The sequence below is a fragment of the Pongo pygmaeus genome, chromosome 10 (genome assembly GCF_028885625.2).
Source record: "Pongo pygmaeus isolate AG05252 chromosome 10, NHGRI_mPonPyg2-v2.0_pri, whole genome shotgun sequence".
NCBI classification, from domain to species: domain Eukaryota; kingdom Metazoa; phylum Chordata; class Mammalia; order Primates; family Hominidae; genus Pongo; species Pongo pygmaeus.
In genome coordinates, this window is record NC_072383.2 from 48,303,773 (window position 1) to 48,324,538 (window position 20,766).

At 39.1% G+C, this 20,766-nt stretch overlaps 1 protein-coding gene across 6 annotated transcripts in view; it reads left to right on the forward strand.

Annotated features, from left to right (window-relative positions):
* Positions 1-20,766, forward strand: part of DIP2B (disco interacting protein 2 homolog B) — a 252,843-nt gene that overhangs the window by 169,178 nt on the left and 62,899 nt on the right. Inside the window, exons 5-12 of one of the 6 annotated variants that reach the window (XM_054442807.1) lie at positions 4,267-4,479; positions 7,522-7,677; positions 8,386-8,505; positions 11,763-11,960; positions 13,775-13,866; positions 16,229-16,339; positions 18,914-19,037; positions 19,654-19,763. In XM_054442807.1, the coding sequence (XP_054298782.1) occupies positions 4,267-4,479; positions 7,522-7,677; positions 8,386-8,505; positions 11,763-11,960; positions 13,775-13,866; positions 16,229-16,339; positions 18,914-19,037; positions 19,654-19,763 (1,124 nt within the window). Of the gene's footprint in view, positions 1-4,266; positions 4,480-7,521; positions 7,678-8,385; positions 8,509-11,762; positions 11,961-13,774; positions 13,867-16,228; positions 16,340-18,913; positions 19,038-19,653; positions 19,764-20,766 lie in introns of all 6 variants that reach the window. The other 5 variants (XM_054442806.2, XM_054442808.2, XM_063646939.1 and 2 more) reach the window with 5 other exon arrangements.

The following is a 20,766-nucleotide window of genomic DNA, read 5'->3' on the forward strand; positions in this document are numbered from 1 at the left end:
CAGGGTCTGGCTCTGTTGCCCAGGCTGGAGTGCAGTGCATGATCGTTTCTGGGCTCAGGCCATCCTCTCAAGTAGCTGAGACTACAGGCACACGCCACCACACTTAGCTAAGTTTTGCATTTTTTGTAGAGACAGGTTTTTGTCATGTTGCCCAGGCTGGTCTGAAACTCCTGAGCTCAAGCAGTCCATCCACCTCAACCTCCCAAAGTGCTTGGGATTACAGGTGTGAGACAATGCGCCCGGCCAACATGCTAATTGTTTATATGTTTACTAATTGGTTATAAATGGATTGTAGGCTTCTGGTGACCAGTATTCAATGGTGCCTTGTTAAAATCACAGCAGATTATAAGCTGAAAGGCAAACTATGTTTTCAAAATTGTTTCCTGTTGTGTATTCGTTATATATAAGAGCTTAGGGAAGATGTTTTATTTATAAGTGATAACAGTCATGAGTTTATTTTTAATCAGAGCAGAATCAGTAGGAAAATGATAAATTTCTATTATTTAATTTTGCCCAAATTTCTACAAATTCATAACAATTTCCTGGGTGACAAATTGCTTTTAAAATAATAACATTTAAAGGACCTTGTTTTGACTTTTAAAAAGATACAATCCCAGAGCAGTGCTACATTTTATGTAGACTTCACCACATAATCATCTCTTAACTTTACCCGGCTAGTTTCTTATCTGTGACCATAGGATGAGTTATTCATAGTAAGCACCTCATTTCTCGGGTGACATGATTTGGCACAGTATTATTTTCTTCTACCAACCGTTAGTCAGTTTCTGCTATCTTTCCCTTCATGTTTATAGGAAGCAACTAGCCATTTAAATTACTCTTAGGAAAAATTTCAGGTTGTTCCAAATCAAAAAGAAATACACATTCCTTTTAACCATTCTCCTGGGGATTAGAAGAGGAGTTAATGTTGATTGGCCAGGTGCTATGGGCTGGCACCAGTATGGGTGCTTTCTGTACAGTGTCTTTGTTCATGGTCTCCCAGCTATGGTTAGGATAAAGGCAAGTTTCCTTAGCTTGTCTTACAAGGCCCTTGGTGGCCCAGTGCTACCTACTTGTCCAGTCTCATCTCCATGACTATCAGTCTTGCATCTGTGCTCTGGCTAGTCTCTGTTTCTTTAATATCTTTAAAAAGTTTTCTGTCCCCTCCAAGCTTTCTCACGTGCAGCCCCCTCTACCTGACGCTGCACTCTCCCTACCTCTGGGCCTTTCATAACTAATCCCTACTTAGCCATCAGGCCTTGGGTTAGGTCTTACTTCCTTGGGTGCCTGCCTTGAACTCCTCTAACTCATCTCAGTCCCATAAGAATAGGGACTATGTCTTCTTGCCCAACTTTTTATTCCTACCAACTACTGTAGTGCTTAGTGTGTTTGTCAAATGGACAAATAAGTAAACAGTCTTCTCAGATGGGTAATTTTATCCCCAAGTCACATAGCTAGTAAGAGGTGGATCCTGGAGTTTGAATGGAAGACTGACACCAAAGCCATGTTTTTTTCCACTATGCTAAGCTGCCCCATAGTTGTAAGTCATTGAGCACTGAAGACTGGCAGACAAACAGGGTAACTGAATTGAAACAATACACCTAATTGCATAATTGATCCAATATAGAAACATAATGAAACCCATTTTCCATAAACCTAATCATGAAAATACTGGTTTTACTCTCTTTTTAAAATTGGGTTATTCTGATTTTAAACTTAAACAAATTAAAATACATATAAATGATACAATAAAATGATACAATAAAAGCAGCCCACAAATCCAGTGGAGATTGTGGAATCTTGAGATAACTTACCTTGAAAATACTTTATTCTTAAGGTCAAATTCACCTGTCCTATGGGCCCTATCCCGACTTCCTCCCTTTTTTTTTTTTTAACATGTTTGCTAAGACAGGAATATTTGTGTCCCGGGGTACAGTTGAAATTTTAGAATATTTTCTGAAAATTACACAAAATGCTTTCCTTAAAGGGGTACAGATGTGATTACTTCTTTTTTTCTTTAAATTTTCTTTTAATCAGCCCCCTTTTGCATGATAGATCTCATTCTTCTTTATGGACCTCACCACTTTATCTCTTTGGGATCTGGTCACTATTTATCTCTCCACCCTCATTTTTTTCATTTTTTTGCCTTACTCTTCAAAGTCTTTGCTCTATGTACAAAGAAGTACTTGAAATCCCTGACTGAGGTTGGTTCCCATCCTGTGAAACCCTTTGATTACTCCCATTTCTTAGCATCTGTTTTATTCTTTTGAAATTATCTGTGGGCTTCTGTGTCTCCTGTAAGCCTTTTTAGGGCACTTACTGTGTCATAAGCACTCATACACTTCAGAACCCCTAGGACTTGACATAGTTCCTGGCACATGTTGTGATTAGTACTTTTTAAAAAGCAAAAACAGTCTCAGGCTTCAGACCTTCCTCAATATGAAATAATAAGTTGCAGGTAGTACAGAACAAGAAGCAAGGGTATAGTCATTATATAACTTTCTGGGTTTTTTGTTTTTGTTTTTGAGATGGAGTCTCACTCTGCCTCCCAGGCTGGAGGGGCAGTGGTGCTATCTCTGCTCACTGCAACCTCCGCCTCCCGGGCTCAAGTGATTCTTGTCTGCCTCAGCCTCCCGAGTAGCTGGAATTACAGGTGCACACCACCATGCCCGGCTAATTTTTGTATTTTTAGTAAAGACGGGATTTCGCCATGTTGGCCAGGCTGGTCTTGAACCCCTGACGTCAAGTGATCCACCCACCTCGGCCTTCCAAAGTACTGGGATTACAGGCCTGAGCCACTGCATCCGGCCCATTATTTTAACTTTCTCTCTTGCTCTGGGCCTGCAGAATTTGACTTCTGGATTAGATGAGTCTTTTGTGGTTCAGGTTCCCATTGTGAGGTGCCAGCAGTTTTCCAGCCCCATTGGTTATGTATTTGGCTTTTTGAACCAAAGCAGAACATGAACCTACAGTGTCACCTGAGTTAGACGGAAAGGGTTCTGCGGTACTAACCACAGAATGTTTAATTTTTAAAAACAATGAAATTCAAACCACAAATTGTGAATCATAACACCCAGAAATCATTTAGAAAGGTTTCTCTTACATTAGGCCAAATGCCCTCTTTAACTGCGTGCTTCATAAGCTTAGAACCCTGAAATAAATTCCTGACTTTTGTTTTCCCCAGCTTTTGCTTCCCTATATTTGGTTGAGCTTTTTTTCCCCCCAGCACACTTTTCTAATTTAGGCCTATTTTCCTGAAGTCAGAGCCAAGCTGAATACAGACATCAGTGGATTTCTCACAATTCTTCTCCAGTTGAAAATTAAGGAAAGAGATCCTGTTGCTGTGCCTTCTCCTGTCATGCTTGGAAAGCTTACCTGTGCCCCCTGACTGGCTGCCTTTCCTACTAAGGCCATGAATAACTCCAGGCTAAGGATTGTTTATGCCGCTTCATTCCCTAGCACCTAGCTCACTGTTTGGCATGTATGTTTTATGTTTTTTGTTTTTTGTTTTTGTTTTTGAGTTGGAGTCTCGCTCTGTTGCCCAGGCTAGAGTGCAGTGGTGTGATCGTGGCTCACTGAAACCTCTGCCTCCGAGGTTCAAACGATTCTCCTGCTTCAGCCTCCCAAGTAGCTGGGATTACAGGCATGCACCACCATGCCTGGCTAATTTTTTGTATTTTTAGTAGAGATGGGGTTTCACCATGTTGGCCAGGCTGGTCTCGAACTCCTGACCTCAGGTGATCTGCCTGCCTCAGCCTCCCAAAGTGCTGGGATTACAGGTATGAGCCACCACGCCCGGCCTGGCACATACGTTTTTAGCAAGAATTAAGTTTTTATGTCTCCCTGTCAAGATCATTTCCTTAGAGACTAATAAGTACTTTGTCAAAATCAATGTAGCAACATATCACAAGAAGAGATTCAGGAAGACGTATAAGTACTTCAGTATTATTTGAATATAAGTAGATAGACTAGAAAAATTTAGATACTGATTAAGCTTACAACAGAAAAGCAGGGAATAAAGTTTAAATGTTTTGAAAGAGTTTAAAAGAAAACAATTAAAATTACCTATGGAGTTAGGCTATTTTATTTTTGTAGGCTTTGGTCCATAGACTTTTCCTTGAGATTCTTGAGAAACTTTACATATTAATCTACCTTAAGAATGCGAATGTTTTGCTGGTGTCGAAACTGAATGTGTGATCAATGAGCAAGAACTGAAAAGTCTCTGTTCTAGGTAGGATCGAGAACTTCTTTTTTTCTAATTCCACACAGACACATCTTCGGCCTCTGAGGATGAGGGCTCTCTGAGACGCCAAGCTGCGCTCTCTGCTGCCTTGCAACAAAGCTTACAGAATGCTGAGTCCTGGATCAACCGTTCAATTCAGGGATCGTCCACTTCTTCATCCGCATCTTCTACGCTGTCCCATGGAGAGGTCAAAGGAACCAGTGGGTCTCTAGCTGATGTATTTGCCAATACTCGAATAGGTAGGAGCTGGATCTACCCAAGAAGCCCAAATTACATTCCATTTGGCTCCCAGTATCCAGGAAATAGTTTATGGTTTGTGTTAGGTTTTTCAGTATGGCCTGAAAAAAAAAATTAGAGAAAACATGACTGTTAATGAGGCAAAGATGGAAACACCAGCAATACATTTGTCACAGGAATAATAGGTATCACCTGCATTATTGGTGCGTAGTTTTGCCCACCTGAAGCCATAGCTATTTCCATAAGCAATACTCAAGCTGCAAGATATAACACCAGTCTCAGTGTGGAGTTATCCCAGCTGAAGAATATTCGATCTATTAAAAGGTTAAAATATGTAACATCTTAGATTTTTCCCAGGATTGTTACCTATATTCTGTTAAACCAAAAATACTAAACCTGAGCAAAATCTATACTGAGCCAATATCAGTGAGGACTTTTGTCTTGACTGGATTTGTTGTCCTTGCTGCTGTGATATTGCTACACTGGAGTGTGCAGGCCAAGGATATTGGTACTCTGTGAGCTGCTATCGATACACTGCAGATGCTACTATATGAGTGTAGCTTTTGCTTGCCCCTGCTTTATGTTTTGTGTGTGTGTTTTTTTAAAGAGCTGTGACATCTGCAGATAAAGATACAGCTCGGATCTCTGCTTTTGCTTAATTGGTTGTTACAAATTACACCAAGTAATGTGTGTTAACATTATGTGTCTGTGATATCTTTCCCTTTTTTTTCTTGACAATCAGTGCATTTTGGTGTCTTAATTTTCATCTCAGTGACCTGTCTATATCACCTAATATATCTTTATTCTGTTAACTGATTTCTAAAAAAAGAAAAACTTGGAAAAATTTCAATTCAAGACTATAATTTTTAAAGAAATAGCTACCTTGAGGGTATGATTGCCGTCCTTAGAAACCCATGTGCCAACAGCTGATGACTTGTCCTGCACGCTTAGCTCTGCCCTGCCCTGCCATTTCCTGAGCCTCCTGAAGCGCTACAAAGATTTGCATATTCACCACCTCTCCAGTTGTGGAGGAACAGAGCCATGGTTACTGAGGTTTTATTCCCACATCTGTCTAAAAGAGACCAGTATTACTTGTTAAATATATTATCCTAATACCCAGTTAACTTTTACCTGGATTTTTGTTAACAAGATGTCTCATCCAACCTTATATTTTTCATTGCTTCTACTACTCTGTGAAAAGTTATTGGTTCAGTTACTCACAGAAACCATTTTATCCACATTATTGCTTTTTGGATGTTTGTTGTAACAGGAGTAATTCATGTTCCTAATAGAAAAATTCAAAAATATAGGTAAAAGAAAAGTAAAATAACCTATAATCCTACCTCCCGTGGATAATACTTTAGTATTATTACTGTAGTGTATATTCTTCTAGATTTTACTTACCTATGTAAGGTTTTGGTTTTGATTTTACAAAAATGAACTGTCCTAAACATAATGTTAATAACCTGCTTTTCTTAGCAGTATGTGATGAACATCTTTTACATCATTACATTACACTATTATTTTTATGGTTTCAATATACACTATTGTGTGACTCTCTGCCCTGGTTTATTTGGCCGTTCCTCTATTAAATAGTGTCCAATTTTTTGCTATTATAAAAATTGTTGGATTGAACATGCTTGAACACACAACTTTGTACATTTGTCTGATTATTTCCTTAGCGTATATTCCTATAAGTTCGAATTGCTGGACCAAATAAAAATGTCTGTTTTAATGCTTTTTGTTACCACATTATCCTACAGAAAGGTATACTGGAATATAATCATGTTAGTATATTTAAAACTTTAAAAACTATTCAACTAATAATTACAGATTTAAGGGGCATAGAGACCTTACCTCCAAATCTATTTTAGAAATTGTTTGTATTATGCTTTTTTCCTTTTTTAAGTTTTACAAAAAACTTAGAAGAGAACATCTGGAGAAGTAAGAAGAAGGAAATTAGAGGAAAATGTATGATTTACAAGAATCACAGAAAGCCACTAAAAACTATGTGGTGCTTTTTGTTGTTGTCGTTACGTGTCCCTGTTGAACAGGGATCTTTTCCAGTTTACTCATTTAGTTTCTCCATGTTAAGAATCTTGAGACCTGGTGTAGTGGCACACGCCTGTAATCCCAGCACTTTGGGAGACCTTGGTGGGAGGATTGCTTGAGCCCAGGATTTCGAGACCAGCCTGGGCAGCATGGCAAGACTCCATCTCTACTAAAAATACAAATATTAGCCGGGCGTAGTGGTGTGCATCTGTGGTCTCCATACTTGGGAGGCTGAGGTGGGAGGCTCACTTGAGCCCAGGAGGTTGAGGCTGTAGTGAGCTGTGATTGCACCACTGCATTCCTGGCTGGGCAACAGCGCAAGACCCTGTCTCAAAAATAAAAAGAATCCCTATGTGCGGTAGAGTAGAATAACACTATTTAGTCTCTACTTGGAGCAAGGGAAGAACCTTGTCTGTCAAGGAGATCCAAATTACCTATGGATTATTGTATAATCCATAGGTAAAAGTTAAAAGTGGACTTTATCTAGTGTTTTTTCATCTGGAAACTTGTGCAGTCTGACCCACTTTCAAGATATGAGTTTGGTCTTTGGTAGAAGGGGAAACATTCTAGATTAACTATAATAATCAAGAAAAGTTCGAGAGACTACAATATTAGTAGCCAGTTATGATCTTATTTGGTTCCATTTTGAGGTCACTGCAAGTTTTATTATGATTATTTTATAACACTGGATTTCTACCAGCCTTTCTGTGTAGAAAATGATGTTTTGAGAAACATTGAATGTGTGATTTGATCTTACTAAGGCTACTCAAGTCTTACAAAATAATAATTTTGGAAAGCTGATATACCCTGACTTAACTTATTGTTCTCCCATTGTGTCTTGCTAGTAGATTCTGATTTTTAAAGGTTGTTTTACAAGAGCCAATGCCCCCATTTATATACTTTTCTTCGTTGTTAAAAAACAAAACCCCAAAGATTTGAAGGTTCTTAGCTTTGCTGCTAATATAATTCTAAATTTTGTTTTCTCCTCTCAGAGAATTTCTCTGCTCCTCCTGATGTCACTACAACTACCTCTTCCTCCTCATCATCTTCCTCAATTCGCCCAGCAAACATTGACCTGCCCCCCTCGGGGATAGTTAAAGGCATGCACAAAGGATCCAACAGGTCTAGCCTTATGGATACAGCTGATGGTAAGGAGTTGTTTTTGGTAGCTCAATTGTAGTGTAAACTAAACTAGAAAAATTCAAATTATGAACGATAGCTCCTAACTAGCCCAGCAGCTGCAGAACTACATTGTAGTTGGCCCACTAATAACTAATCCTGGGTACCTTTTTTCCATCATCTGCACAGTGACAGTATTGCCACTTAATTGAACTTAGTGGATACTTCCAGGAGATACTTTGAACAAAAACCTAAATGTGGAAAAAGAAAAGAATAACAGAGGGCCGGGCGCGGTGGTTCACGCCTGTAATCCCAGCACTTTGGGAGGCCAAGGCGGGCGGATCATGAGGTCAGGAGATCGAGACCATCCTGGCCAACACAGTGAAACCCCGTCTCCACTAGAAATACAAAAAATTAGGCGGAGCTTGCAGTGAGCCAAGATGGCGCCACTGCACTCCAGCCTGGGGTGACAGAGCGAGACTCCGTCTCAAAAAAAGAAAAAGAAAAAAAGAATAACTGAAAAGGAAGATTAGGTGAAATCCTTAAGCTATGTATTAATAATAGTACCATATTCTCTATTGTCATAAAACTTGTTGTGTACATATTTGGTCCACTTGAAAGAGAAGGAAACTAGACAAAGGCCAAACATCCTTAGAAATAAAAGCTCCTGAGGGAACTGAGGAACTAAAATATCCTTACAGTCAATGAATTTTAACTTACCATCTTTTCCCTTATAGGTGTTCCTGTCAGTAGCAGAGTATCTACAAAAATCCAGCAGCTTTTGAACACTCTGAAACGACCCAAAAGGCCTCCCTTAAAGGAATTTTTTGTGGATGACTCTGAAGAAATTGTGGAAGGTAGTAGTAAAAATACCAAAAACATATATTCATTAAATAAATATATCTTAAGCAGTTACTATGTGTCAGGTACTGTAGGGTTAAACAATGAACAAGACACAGTTCTTGGTTCAAAGAGTTCATCATTTTCTGCTCTTTTTTCCCTAATGATCATCTGTATTTTAGATCTTAGATGAAAATTAAGGAGGGAGGGAAGAAGAGGGAAGAAAGGCAAAGAGATAACCATGGAGCATAGAACTGTCTTTGGAAATAAACTCTTTGAAATTAGGAACTATCCCAAATACATGATTTTACGAGTTATTTATATTTGGCATTTTCTCGGATGTGGATATCAAATTCAGCCTCAAAAGTTTGCCTACTCTTTTTTCATATAATGTAGTCCTTTTATGAATCAACCAATCAATACATATTTCTGCTTTCTACAAGACAGCGTGTTAGGTGGTGAAAAGGTTCAAAGATTTATAAAAATACAGTTATTTCCTTCATGTTGTTTACAATTTAGACGGGTGCTAAAATATATCCATGTGAATACTTAGTTTAAGTATTAAGTATCTATCAGCCAATATAGGCACTTCTGAGAAGGGAAGAAATCAGTTCCCTCTGGGTTAGGAAAGGCTTCACAGAGGAAGTGTAACAGTGATTTATTCATTCAATAATTTTTAAATTATGGATAAAATCATATCTAGGATTTAATAGGGAAGGGGAATGAGTGTGAGTATGGATAAAATGAGAATGGCCATTTGATAATTATAGAATGATGACAATAGATCTAGACAAATAAATCTACCTAAGAAAAGCTTTTGTTGAAAGAGCTAAGCCTTGGTAGCTTTGTAGTCTGTTTTTATGTCCTGAGACTAATAGTGATAGGTTTTGATCACATCAGCTTGTTAATAGAATTAAGTACATTGCTAGACTAGATCTGGTCTTAGCCCAATTTATGCTGCAGAAAGCAACCTGACATATGAGGTTAAGATGAGTATCTGTTTCTTTAGGAATCACTAAACTCATTGAATGGTGGATGTCTTTCATGATGTACTGATGTTCAAGATGCCTGTGCCAGCAGTAGCCTCTCCAGTGTTTCTAGCATTGGGTGTTGACCAGGCACATGAAGGTCAGGGTTTTTAACAGGAATCTTAGCTGAAAAAATTGCATTGGCAGAATAGAACTAACAACTTTCCATTAATTACTAATATAAATAGGTAGTAGTTGCTTGTTTGAGTAATTGTTACCTTTGGAAAACAAAAATACCAGTACGTCTTTGGAAATCTGAAAGAGCATGCCCCAGAATCTGCATTGAAGCCTAATGGACAATGGCTATAATGTTAGCTTTCGTGGCCAGAAACAATGCCTACTATATACGTAGTCTGTCCAAACAAATAAAATACTTATTTAGAAACACCCATGTTTATTTTTTTTAGTTAATCTGGTGGTTTAGGGTCTGGGAATATACAAAGCAGAAGGGCAGTTGAAACATTTATTATTTACCCTAAGGCAGCAAATTGGGGAGTGAAACTATTTCATGAATTTTCTGTTAGTAGAAAAATGAATCAAGACATTTTAAGTACAATCCCCAGATTTGTCATTAAGCTATAAAACATTTATTTCATATTTCATTTGCCCATCTAAGATTTGTTGCTCATTCTGTCCCTTCTCCCTTCCATGCCTCTTTTCTCATCTCTTGTTCACCTGGCTAATTCCTGATCATCCTTTAAGACTCAGCTCAGACATTTCCTCCTCCAGGTGGAGACGTGCCACACTTCTGCCCTCCTTGTCCATGTGTCTGTCACGCACTGCTCATGTTGTCCTAGCCTTAGCGCTGAGTCTGTGTGTGTTTATTCCCCTGGTGCACTCTATCTAGAGTGATTTGTTCCACGTGTAAATTATCTTTCCTGCTACGAAAATGTAGCATTTGGCCGGGCGTGGTGGCTCACGCCTGTAATCCCAGCACTCTGGGAGGCCGAGGCGAGTGGGAAGTCAGGAGTTCAAGACCAGCCTGGCCAACATGGTGAAACCCCGTCCCTACTAAAAATACAAAAATTAGCCAGGTGTGGTGGCGGGCGCCTATAATCCCAGCTACTTGGGAGGCTGAGGCAGGAGAATCTTTTGAACCCGGGAGATGGAGGTTGCAGTGAGCCGAGATAGCTCCACTGCACTCCAGCCTGGGTGACAGAGCAAGACTCTGTCGTGGGGGTAGGGAAGGAAATGTAGGATTCTTTTTTTGATTTTTATTATTTAAATAATACTTGTTCATTTTAGAAAGTAAGAGGACTTTTGTTTTATCTGTGAAAGGATATGAAATATTCACCCCCAATCTCTGAAATAAGCATGTTAATAATTAGCTCCCCACTAAACACACACCCAAATTCAGTCCAGTTCAGCTGACATTGTTGAACAACCGTGAAGTATTAGGCACTACAGGCAGTAAGGGGAGTAAGAGTCACCCCTTTCCTCAAGAAGCCATCAGCCTTTGTGGGGGAAAACTTGTACAGTAAAAGAAGTTCTTGAGGATGCTCAGTGCTTTCCTAAGGGCAACATGGGAGCACTAAGGAAGCAGTAGTCTCCTCAGGGAGTAGTTGGGAATGGTTCCCAGAGAATGTGCTGTTTCAACTGAGTCCTGAAAAGGATGAGGAAGAGTTCACCACGAGGCAAAGGGATTGGCCATACGAGATGAGTGCAGAGGTCTAGAGACATGGGATACTGTGGTTTATGCCCATTGTCTGTTTGAGTGAAGTAATGACCCTGAGGTATAACTGTTACTATCCCCGTTTCACAGATGAGGAAAGCCAAGCTCAGGTAAATCAATTGGCCTAAGGTAATGCTAGTAAAAAGTCAGTGTAAACTTGGGCTTTCTGACTCACAATATAATGCTTTCTCATTAAACATAATCTGCTGTAGCAGAACCTGGCTGTCTCACACTGGACACAAACTGTACAGATTTAAAAAACAAATTTGCTAAAAATTGTGAAATTGCTACAAAAAATGTATATTTTGTGCTATTCTATATATGCAGTGATTTGCTTTGTCAGGGTCAGGATTTGTTCATTGCATAAAACATATTGAATATGATTTCACATTTAAGTGGAAAATTGAATTAAGGCCCAGTTTGTGGACCACCATTTCTAACCATGTCCTTTCTCAAAGTGAGTTTAAACTAGGTAAATATGAAGTGAAAAGGAAGATGCAGTTGAGATTAGAGACCTAAGTTGTGTTCATTGCTATTTGTACTCATTTCACCCATTGGGATTTTCCTGGTACAGTACCTCAGCCAGACCCCAACCAGCCCAAGCCGGAGGGACGGCAGATGACCCCTGTGAAAGGAGAGCCTTTAGGAGTCATCTGTAACTGGCCTCCTGCTCTTGAATCTGCCCTGCAGCGCTGGGGTACCACTCAAGCAAAATGCTCCTGTCTGACTGCACTGGACATGACAGGGAAACCAGTTTACACTCTTACATATGGTGAGTCTGCAAGATTCCAGATCCTTCCCTCCTGAGAGTTCTTCAGAATATCATGGGTAGCGTTTTTATCTAGATACTTAGCAGTTGCTGGCCATTATGTTTCAGTAGATTTTTTCAATAATTTAAAAGGATCCTAAGTTCTAAGTAAAGCTCTTGCCAAATATTTTCATTTGCTAAAGCAACATTTGCAAGCCAGCTAATATTTAAAAGACAGCAAAAAGAAGAGAGACTTTGTACATCCATAGATGTTTTAACATTACAAGAGGATTTTAGAAAAACATTTGGTATTAATGATGTATGGTGAAAATCAGATGGTTTTATTTAACAGTTGAAACTGATTACTTGTTAAATCTTTATTCCATCCTGCTTCTTGATTATAATAGGTACAAAATTCTGTAATGAACAAAGAATGAGTACTTTTCCGTTTAATTTTGCATACCAGCTAAAATTTTTCTTTTTAAAATAACTTCAAGGAAAAATGGGGTCAACCCTGGGCTATGAGATTTTGTACTAGTTTGTTCAAACAGATTCCTTTTCTCCTTTGCAAGTGGAGCACGGTGTCCATAGACCTAGATAGAAAATAATCTTTGAGGAAAAACAAGGTTTTATTTAAAGAATTATGCAGGTTGACATAGTTTAAACTTTGGATGCCCCTCTGAATAAATTGTATATAAAATAACATAGGTATTTAAAATAACATGATTTCCCTTTTCGTTATTTCATAATCTAAAATAGGAATTTCTAAGAGTGGTTGAGGGGAGGGAGTAGGAAAAGAAAAGCATTTTTTGTTTGTTTTTGCCAAAATTGTTTTAACATTCACCTCAGAAGCTGTATATACATTTCATTCATATAACCCTTAAAGAAGGCATTTAGCTGGCCAAATCTTTGCATGTTTATTTAACATCTATGAATACATCCACATATTCATACAGATAATTTCCATTTTAGTGTTTGTTTTCACTAAATTACAGTGGTATGGAATGTTTAATCATTTGAGTCATGTTTTTGCTTTGCAGTTTCCTCAAGTATCTGATACCACCTATGTAAGTGGTTTTTCAGGAAAAGCTTAAAACATTTCTGAAGATATTTGTAAATTTTTTAAAAAGCTGGCTGGGCACGGTGGCTCATGCCTGTAATCCTGACACTTTGGGAGGCTGAGACAGGTGGATCACCTGAGGCCAGGAATTTGAGACCAGCCCGGACAACATGGTGAAACCCCATCTCTATTAAAAATACAAAAATTAGCTGGATGTGGTGACACGCACCTGTAGTCCCAGCTCCTTGGGAGGCTGAGGCAAGAATTACCCGAACAGGGAGACAGACAGAGGTTGCAGTGAGCCGAGATTGCACCACTGCACTCCAGCCTGGGCGACAGAGTGAGACTCTGTCTTTAAAAAAAAAAAAAAAAAAAAAAAAAAAAAAAAACAGAACAGAAGTATCCTTCTGATTTTCAGTCTTGCAATTAAAAATATTGTTTTCCTCCCTTTCAGTGTGATCAGTTTACATCATATTATTTCTAAGGATATGCAGATTATTTCAGAAAAGAATTTGAAATATTATGTAAACTAGGATGAGCATCTGGTGATGTTTTATTTCTGTTTCAAGGCATGACTGGCTTTTGTAAACTAGAATGAATAGAAAGCTTTTGTGGGGAGGCCTACTGTGTGTTGGGGGGTGAATGACATTCATCTAACCCATCATTTGGAAGTGGCCATTGTCTCATTAACTACACTGATCATCTGAATGTTCTTTCATTGAGGTAGACCTGTTTTTTTTTTCTATATGACTGTTTTTTTTTTTTCCTTTTTTTCCAGGAAAGTTGTGGAGCAGAAGTTTAAAGTTGGCCTACACACTTCTTAATAAACTGGGGACCAAAAATGAACCTGTGTTAAAACCTGGAGACAGGGTAATTGGCATTTTGGTTTTAGGGAGGTGGTGTTTATTGTTTTCTAATATGCTAATATTCTAATATTCTGGAGTTTTCATATACAACAGGAAAATTTATATAACTCTTATTTTTGGAAAAATAAAAATGGTTTGGTTCCAACGCAGGTTAGCCCAATGCCAGATGACAATTCTCACATTCCTGGGTTGAAGGAAATTCGCATGTCCTTTCCTGTAGCTACCAATCAGTAATCTCTTTAGGTGCTAATAAAAAGAAAGAGAAACCTTAGTCTTTCTAGAAATAAATATTTGAATCTTTAGACAACAAGAAAACAGCAACAAAACTTACTCTTTGATTGTTTTATTTTATTTTTTCATCCTCTTTACAAAATGCCTCAAACACGGGCTGGGTGCCCTGGTTCACACCTGTAATCCCAGCACTTTGGGACACTGAGGCGGGAGGATCACTTGAAGCCAGGAGTTTTAGACCAGCATGGGCAACATAGTGAGACCCTGTCTCTACAAACAATTTTTTTTTAAATTAGCTGGGCGTGGTGGCATGCACCTGTAGTTGCAGCTACTTGAGAGGTTAAGGCAGGAGGATTGCTTGAGCCCAGGAGTTCAAGGCAGCAGCGAGCCATGAACTTGCCACTGCATTTGTGTGGGCAACAGAGTGAGACCCTAACAACAACAACAACAAAAAAAAAGCCTCATACATCTTTTAAAACATTTTTCTGTGGTTTTATGTAAAAAGAGAGGAAGATTCATGTTACTTTTAAGAAAAAACTAATTGACATAGTTTTATTTCTCCTTTAATTTGAGGGAACATTGAACTATTTTTTTAATTTTGGAAGATATTTTTCCTATTAATGACTTTCTAAATATGATTACTTTTTACGATTACTTTTCATTTGGAATTCATAGAATGAAACACCAACTACACAATAGACTTATTTTGATTGGGCTTATGATTATGGAATCTCTTAAACTAGGCCTGTTAAAAATACTTTTGCATTGTGACAAAGGGCACATAAAGGATGGCTTTTACTTATAAATGTGACACGTGAGTGTTTCCTAGTCCTCCTGAACCCTAAGCGGGTGATTTTGTGTCTCCCTAGCAAGATGGACACTGTGCAGGAAGGAAATGGGTTGTTTAAATGTCTTGTGGAATTGATTTCCAGAACCCTAGGAAAATTCAGAAGTTCAAAAGTGAACTTCTCTTGGGAGTGAGTTAAGAGAATTTGAAAGCAAAAGAAGGGGAAACAAGTCTCATGATGTAATTAAGTTTCAAATGTTAATCTGTGAGTATCCAAGCCAAGTAAGAAACTCTGCAGTGGTAGTGACTTTTGTGTTTTTGCATTCCTTGAGTGAATTAGGAAAAGTCACTTATCTCTGTGATGTGTTACAGGTGAGATCACAGGTTTGAACTTACTATAGAGGTTTCACGGTTTATGTTCTGTTAATGAATTAACTGTATATCCATACAGTTTCTGCCAGTATTGCTTACACCTATTACCAGATGCCCTCCTGCTAGAACATTTGCATTGTTGGGTAAGGGAACAAGGATTAATACAATGAATTAAAGAGTAAGAAAACTGGCTGGGCGTGGTGGCTCACGCCTGCAATCCCAGCACTTTGGGAGGCCAAGGCGGGCAGATCACAAGGTCAGGAGATCGATCGAGACCATCCTGGCTAACAGGGTGAAACCCCACCTCTACTAAAAATATTAAAAATTAGCCGGGCGTGGTGGCAGGCGCCTGTAGTCCCAGCTACTCGGGAGGCTGAGGCAGAAGAATGGTGTGAACCCAGGAGGCGGAGCTTGCAGTGAGCCGAGATCACACCACTGCACTCCAGCCTGGGCGACAGAGCGAGACTCTGTCTCAAAAAAAAAAAAAAAAAAAGAGTAAGAAAACTTCCGTTGGCCCTAACATGGTGATCAAGTCAATCCACAGTTGTAGGCTCTCTCTGAGAGATGTAGGCTTATTCTTTAATATGCTGTTCTATCTGGAGAGATCCATTACATTTATTTTATTGCCTTAGCCCTGCACTAAAGTAAATTGCCTTGGGTTTCCTAAGTAATTAACTTAATGCTTAAGATGGTTTGTTTGTTGCTAAATCACCAAAAGGATTAAGTGAAAAATTGTGATGAGGATGAGGATGAATGCATTATAGTTCCCAAAATGTGTAGTATAATCATGGGCATGTCGGAGATCTTTTTAGATGTGTGTCTCTATTTCAGTAACTTAATTTCCTTTAGAGCAGATGGCTGTTAAATAGTTTGATTTATTGTGTTCATGATAAATATTATATACTTAGACAGTGACATTGAAAGCATTAGTATGGTTTTATTCCTCTGTTAAACTGAATGTCATTATGAATTTTAGGTAGCCCTGGTTTACCCCAACAATGATCCAGTCATGTTTATGGTGGCTTTTTATGGATGCCTCCTGGCAGAAGTGATTCCAGTGCCTATAGAGGTACCTCTTACCAGAAAGGTAACATTGCTAAATTTAAGAGGAACGTAGCCTGATGTGACATGGCAGGCATTGGGTTCTTGGATAGATGTAGTCACAACATTAAAAACTGTTCGACCATTTTTGGAAGTACTCAGTTTCACTTTCTAAAAACATGAAATTTGTAGAAAAATTATTTATTAAATATTTGCAAGTTCTATGCAAATAACATTTTCAATTAAGATAGAGTTTGTATAGTGTTGCATATCATTTAAAATATCACTGGGGCGAGGTCGGGTGCAGTGGCTCACGCCTGTAATCCCAGCACTTTGGGAGGCTGAGGCGGGGGGATCACAAGGTCAGGAGATCGAGATCATCCTGGCTAGCATGGTGAAACCCCATCCCTACTAAAAAATACAAAAAAATTATTTGGGCGTGGTGGCAGGCGCCTGTGGTCCCAGCTACTTGGGAGGCTGAGGCAGGAGAATGGCGTGAACCCTAGAGGTGGAGCTTGCAGTTAGTTGAGATCGCGCCATTGCACTCCAGCCTGGGTGACAGAGCGAGACTCCATCTAAAAATAAATAAATAAATAAATAAATAAATAAATAAATAAATATCACTGGGGCGACTGGACATGGTGGCTAACGCCTGTAATCCTAGCACTTTGGGAGATTGAGGTGGGCAGGTTGCGTGAGCCCAGAAGGTTGAGAGCAGCCTAGGCAACATAGGGAGACCCCATCTCTACAAATAATAAAGAACTAGCCAGGCATGGTGGTGTGCACCTGTAGTCCCAGCTGTTTGATAAGCTGAGGTGGAAGGATTGATTGAACCCAGGAGATTGAGGTGCAGTGACCTGTGATCGCGCCACTGCACTCCAGGCTGGGCAATAGGGCAAGCAAGACTCTGTTTCAGAATATAAAATAAAATATCATGGCGGCATACTTGACTTTCAACACCGATCATTTATAAAGAATCCCACTCTTGCTTCAGAGACTATAGATAATCCACATTTATAGTAGTTGAGACCTTTTTTAAAGGGATTTCCTCTAACTGACCTAGGATTTCCATTAGGTGGAAAGTGTTGGTGTGATGACATGTTACTTCTCTGGATTATAAGATTTTACTTTGATAATACATCAGCTCAACTAAAATGAAGCATATATAACAGATTTCCATGTTTGACTGAGTGATTTCTCCATGAGCCACTTGATGCTAATTTTGTCATGCAGTTTATTTCTGAGGGCTGATGTCAAAGATGAATATGTTGGAGGATGTGGATTTATAGGAAGAAATTGTTTGGGCACGGTGGCTCACACCTGTAATCCCAGCACTTTGGGAGGCCGAGGTGGGTGGATCACCTGAGGTCAGGAGTTTGAGACCAGCCTGGCCAACATGGTGGAACCCCATCTCTACTAAAAATACAGAAATTAGCAGGTGTGATGGCACAAGCCTGTGATTCCAGCTACTCAGGAGGCCGAGGCAGGAGAATCGCTTGAACCCGGGAGGTGGAGTTTGCAGTGAGTCGAGATTGGGCCACTGTACACCAGCCTGACAAAGTGAGATCTTGTCTCAAAAAAATCAAAAAGGAAATCAGCTGGGCCGTGGTGGCTTATGCCTATAATCCTAGCACTTTGGGAGGCCGAGGCTGGTGGATCACTTGAGATCAGGAGTTCAAAACCAGCCTGGCCAACATGACAAAACCCTGTCTCTACTAAAAATACAAAAATTAGCCAGGCATGGTGGTGTGCTCCTGTAGTCCCAGCTACTTGGGAGATTGAAACAGGAGAATAGCCTGGACCCAGGAGGTGGAGGTTGTAGTGAGCCAAGATCATGCCACTGCACTCCAGCTTGGGTGACAGAGAGAGGCTCCATCTCATAAAAAAAGAAAAGAAAAAGCATTTCTGAAAGGAATAAAAAACAAATTGATAACATCCCCGAATCTCTAGTTGTTGGGATGTAGTATCCTTCATTTGATCGGGAAATCATACGGTTCTTCTTAAATTATTAAGTTGGCAGAATTTGTGTGGTTTCATAATGATACTTGTAAGATGATATTTTAATGGAAATGTTTTAGACTATATCTTTTGTTGTTTTTGCTGCTGTTGTTGTGTAAGGCTTAAATCTACCCCCTTTAAAAACAGAAAAATAAAAGGAGTATACAGATTTGGTATATCCATCCATTGACTTTCATTGTCAGGTTGGACATTTAATATCCATTTACATTATTTATTTTGTTCATACCTGACTTGCTTTTCTCTCAAATTTTGGGGTGAGGCTAGGGGAAGATAACCATGTTAGCATTTATTTAATTTGCTGGAAACTAATCTAAAAGAGGATCATTGCTGACTCTTGAATAAAATGGTTACATTTGTCTGGTAGGATTTATCATTTGTAATGTCTGGTTAATAAAATACTTGATTTGTGCTCAGGAAATGTTTGTATTGTAGAAATTATTTGGAAGAACACATTGTGATTGGATTTTGACAATTGCCAGACATTGGTGGGGCCCCATGAATGTTATCAAACAAAATGCCAGAGCATTACTAAGTGTCAGATATGGGCATGAGTGTGCTCACATTTGCTCCCCTACCTATGTTCATTATCATTTCTTCACAGGATGCTGGAGGTCAGCAGATTGGCTTCTTGCTAGGAAGCTGTGGTATTGCCTTAGCTCTTACCAGTGAAGTTTGTCTAAAAGGACTGCCAAAAACCCAGAATGGAGAAATTGTACAGTTTAAAGGTTAGTAATATTGTACCTGAATTATCAGTTAAAAGTTAAAACTGAATGCTTTAATTAGCTTTTTAATTTAGTAATAGCTAGGTACTTTACGTATATGTTCTATTTAATTCTCATGTTCTTATGAAGTAGGTACCATTATTATCCCCATTTTACAAGTGGGGAAACTGAGAAACAGAGAGGTTAAGTAACTTGCCCAAAGTCACATCTAATAAATGGCAGAGCAGCAATTTGAACCCAAATCTGTCTGATTCCACAGCCCACACCCTTAACCTTTATGCCGATGGTTGGAAAAAGCTACCACTCTGTACATTAAAGCTAAATGCTACATGTAGAAACAGAGGATAGACCACTAACCTCAGTGGACTTCCACTGCCAAATGGACCTCCCAGTTGTTGAGGTAATGTCAAGGCCTGGAATTAGCATGTGGAACGATTGTACTTTTGAAAGAAGATATAATTGTGTGGTGATTTGCCACTAAAAACTAATAAAAACTAAGTATCTTATTGATTATAAAATGATCTCAATTTGGTCTCTTGATATTTAAAATGACCAGTTCAGTGTGAATTCCTTCCCTGATGGCTTAGGCAATTCAATTTTCACTTTGGGTTTGATTTAGGTTGGCCCCGGCTCAAATGGGTTGTAACAGATTCCAAGTACCTTTCAAAGCCACCGAAAGACTGGCAGCCGCACATCTCACCTGCTGGGACAGAACCGGCGTACATTGAGGTAAGTCCTAAGATGTAAAATACGCTTTCAGGCTTTTCCTTGGGCTTCGTTTGCCACCTTTCAAAATATAAAACTAAATTTTTGCAACATTAACGTTAGAAGATCCTCCAGCTTTGTGAGATTTCCATCTTTTGGCTTGTAAAATGCCTTGTAGTGGATCTTCTATCCTAATTATTTTGATCATAAATGTACATTCAAGAGAATGACAGCAAAAAAAAAAAGGATTCTTCATGTAAGAAAGTTACAAAAGATTTTAGGGAAGTACAAACGTTTAGGAAATGATGTACTGGCAGAGAAATTTCTCTGCTGCTTATTTAGAGAGGTTGGGGGTAAGAGAACGGAGAAATGAGGAGGGAAAATAGCTCTGCTTAAAAGAACAGATTAGTAGATGAAAGATAAAGAGCAAGAATAAACAAACGGCTGGAAGGTTTGATATTAAGGTTGGTGTAGGAATGCAGTGGGCAACATGATCCCATTGACAGATTAAGCAAATCCAAGTGCACACCAGGCACCAGGCTGAATGCTTTAAGTGCATTTTCTCATTTAGTCCTCACAAGTACCCTGTGAGGTTTGGATTATTATTAAACTTGCTTTCTAGATGAGGAGACTAAGACTTAAAAGAACTTCAGTAGCTGACCAAAGGCCACATGACTCAAAAATGGCAGAGCTAGACTCAGAGTCAGGTCTAACTCTAAAAGCTGTAGCCGTCGCCACTCTGCATCCTGCCTGAGACATATGCTCACCAATTGTTAAGTTAATGAACAGGTAAATCAATAAAAAATTTTTTCAAGATTTGGGGGAAAATCATCTAACCTTGAACACTGTGGTGATAAGTAGAGAGAACTTCAAAAAATTTTGGATATAGAAAAGAGAGGCTGGGAGAATGAGTTCATGTCCTTTGCAGGGACATAGATGAAGCTGGAAGCCATCATTCTCAGCAAACTAACACAGGAACAGAAAACCAAACACTGCATGTTCTCACTCATAAGTGGGAGTTGAACAA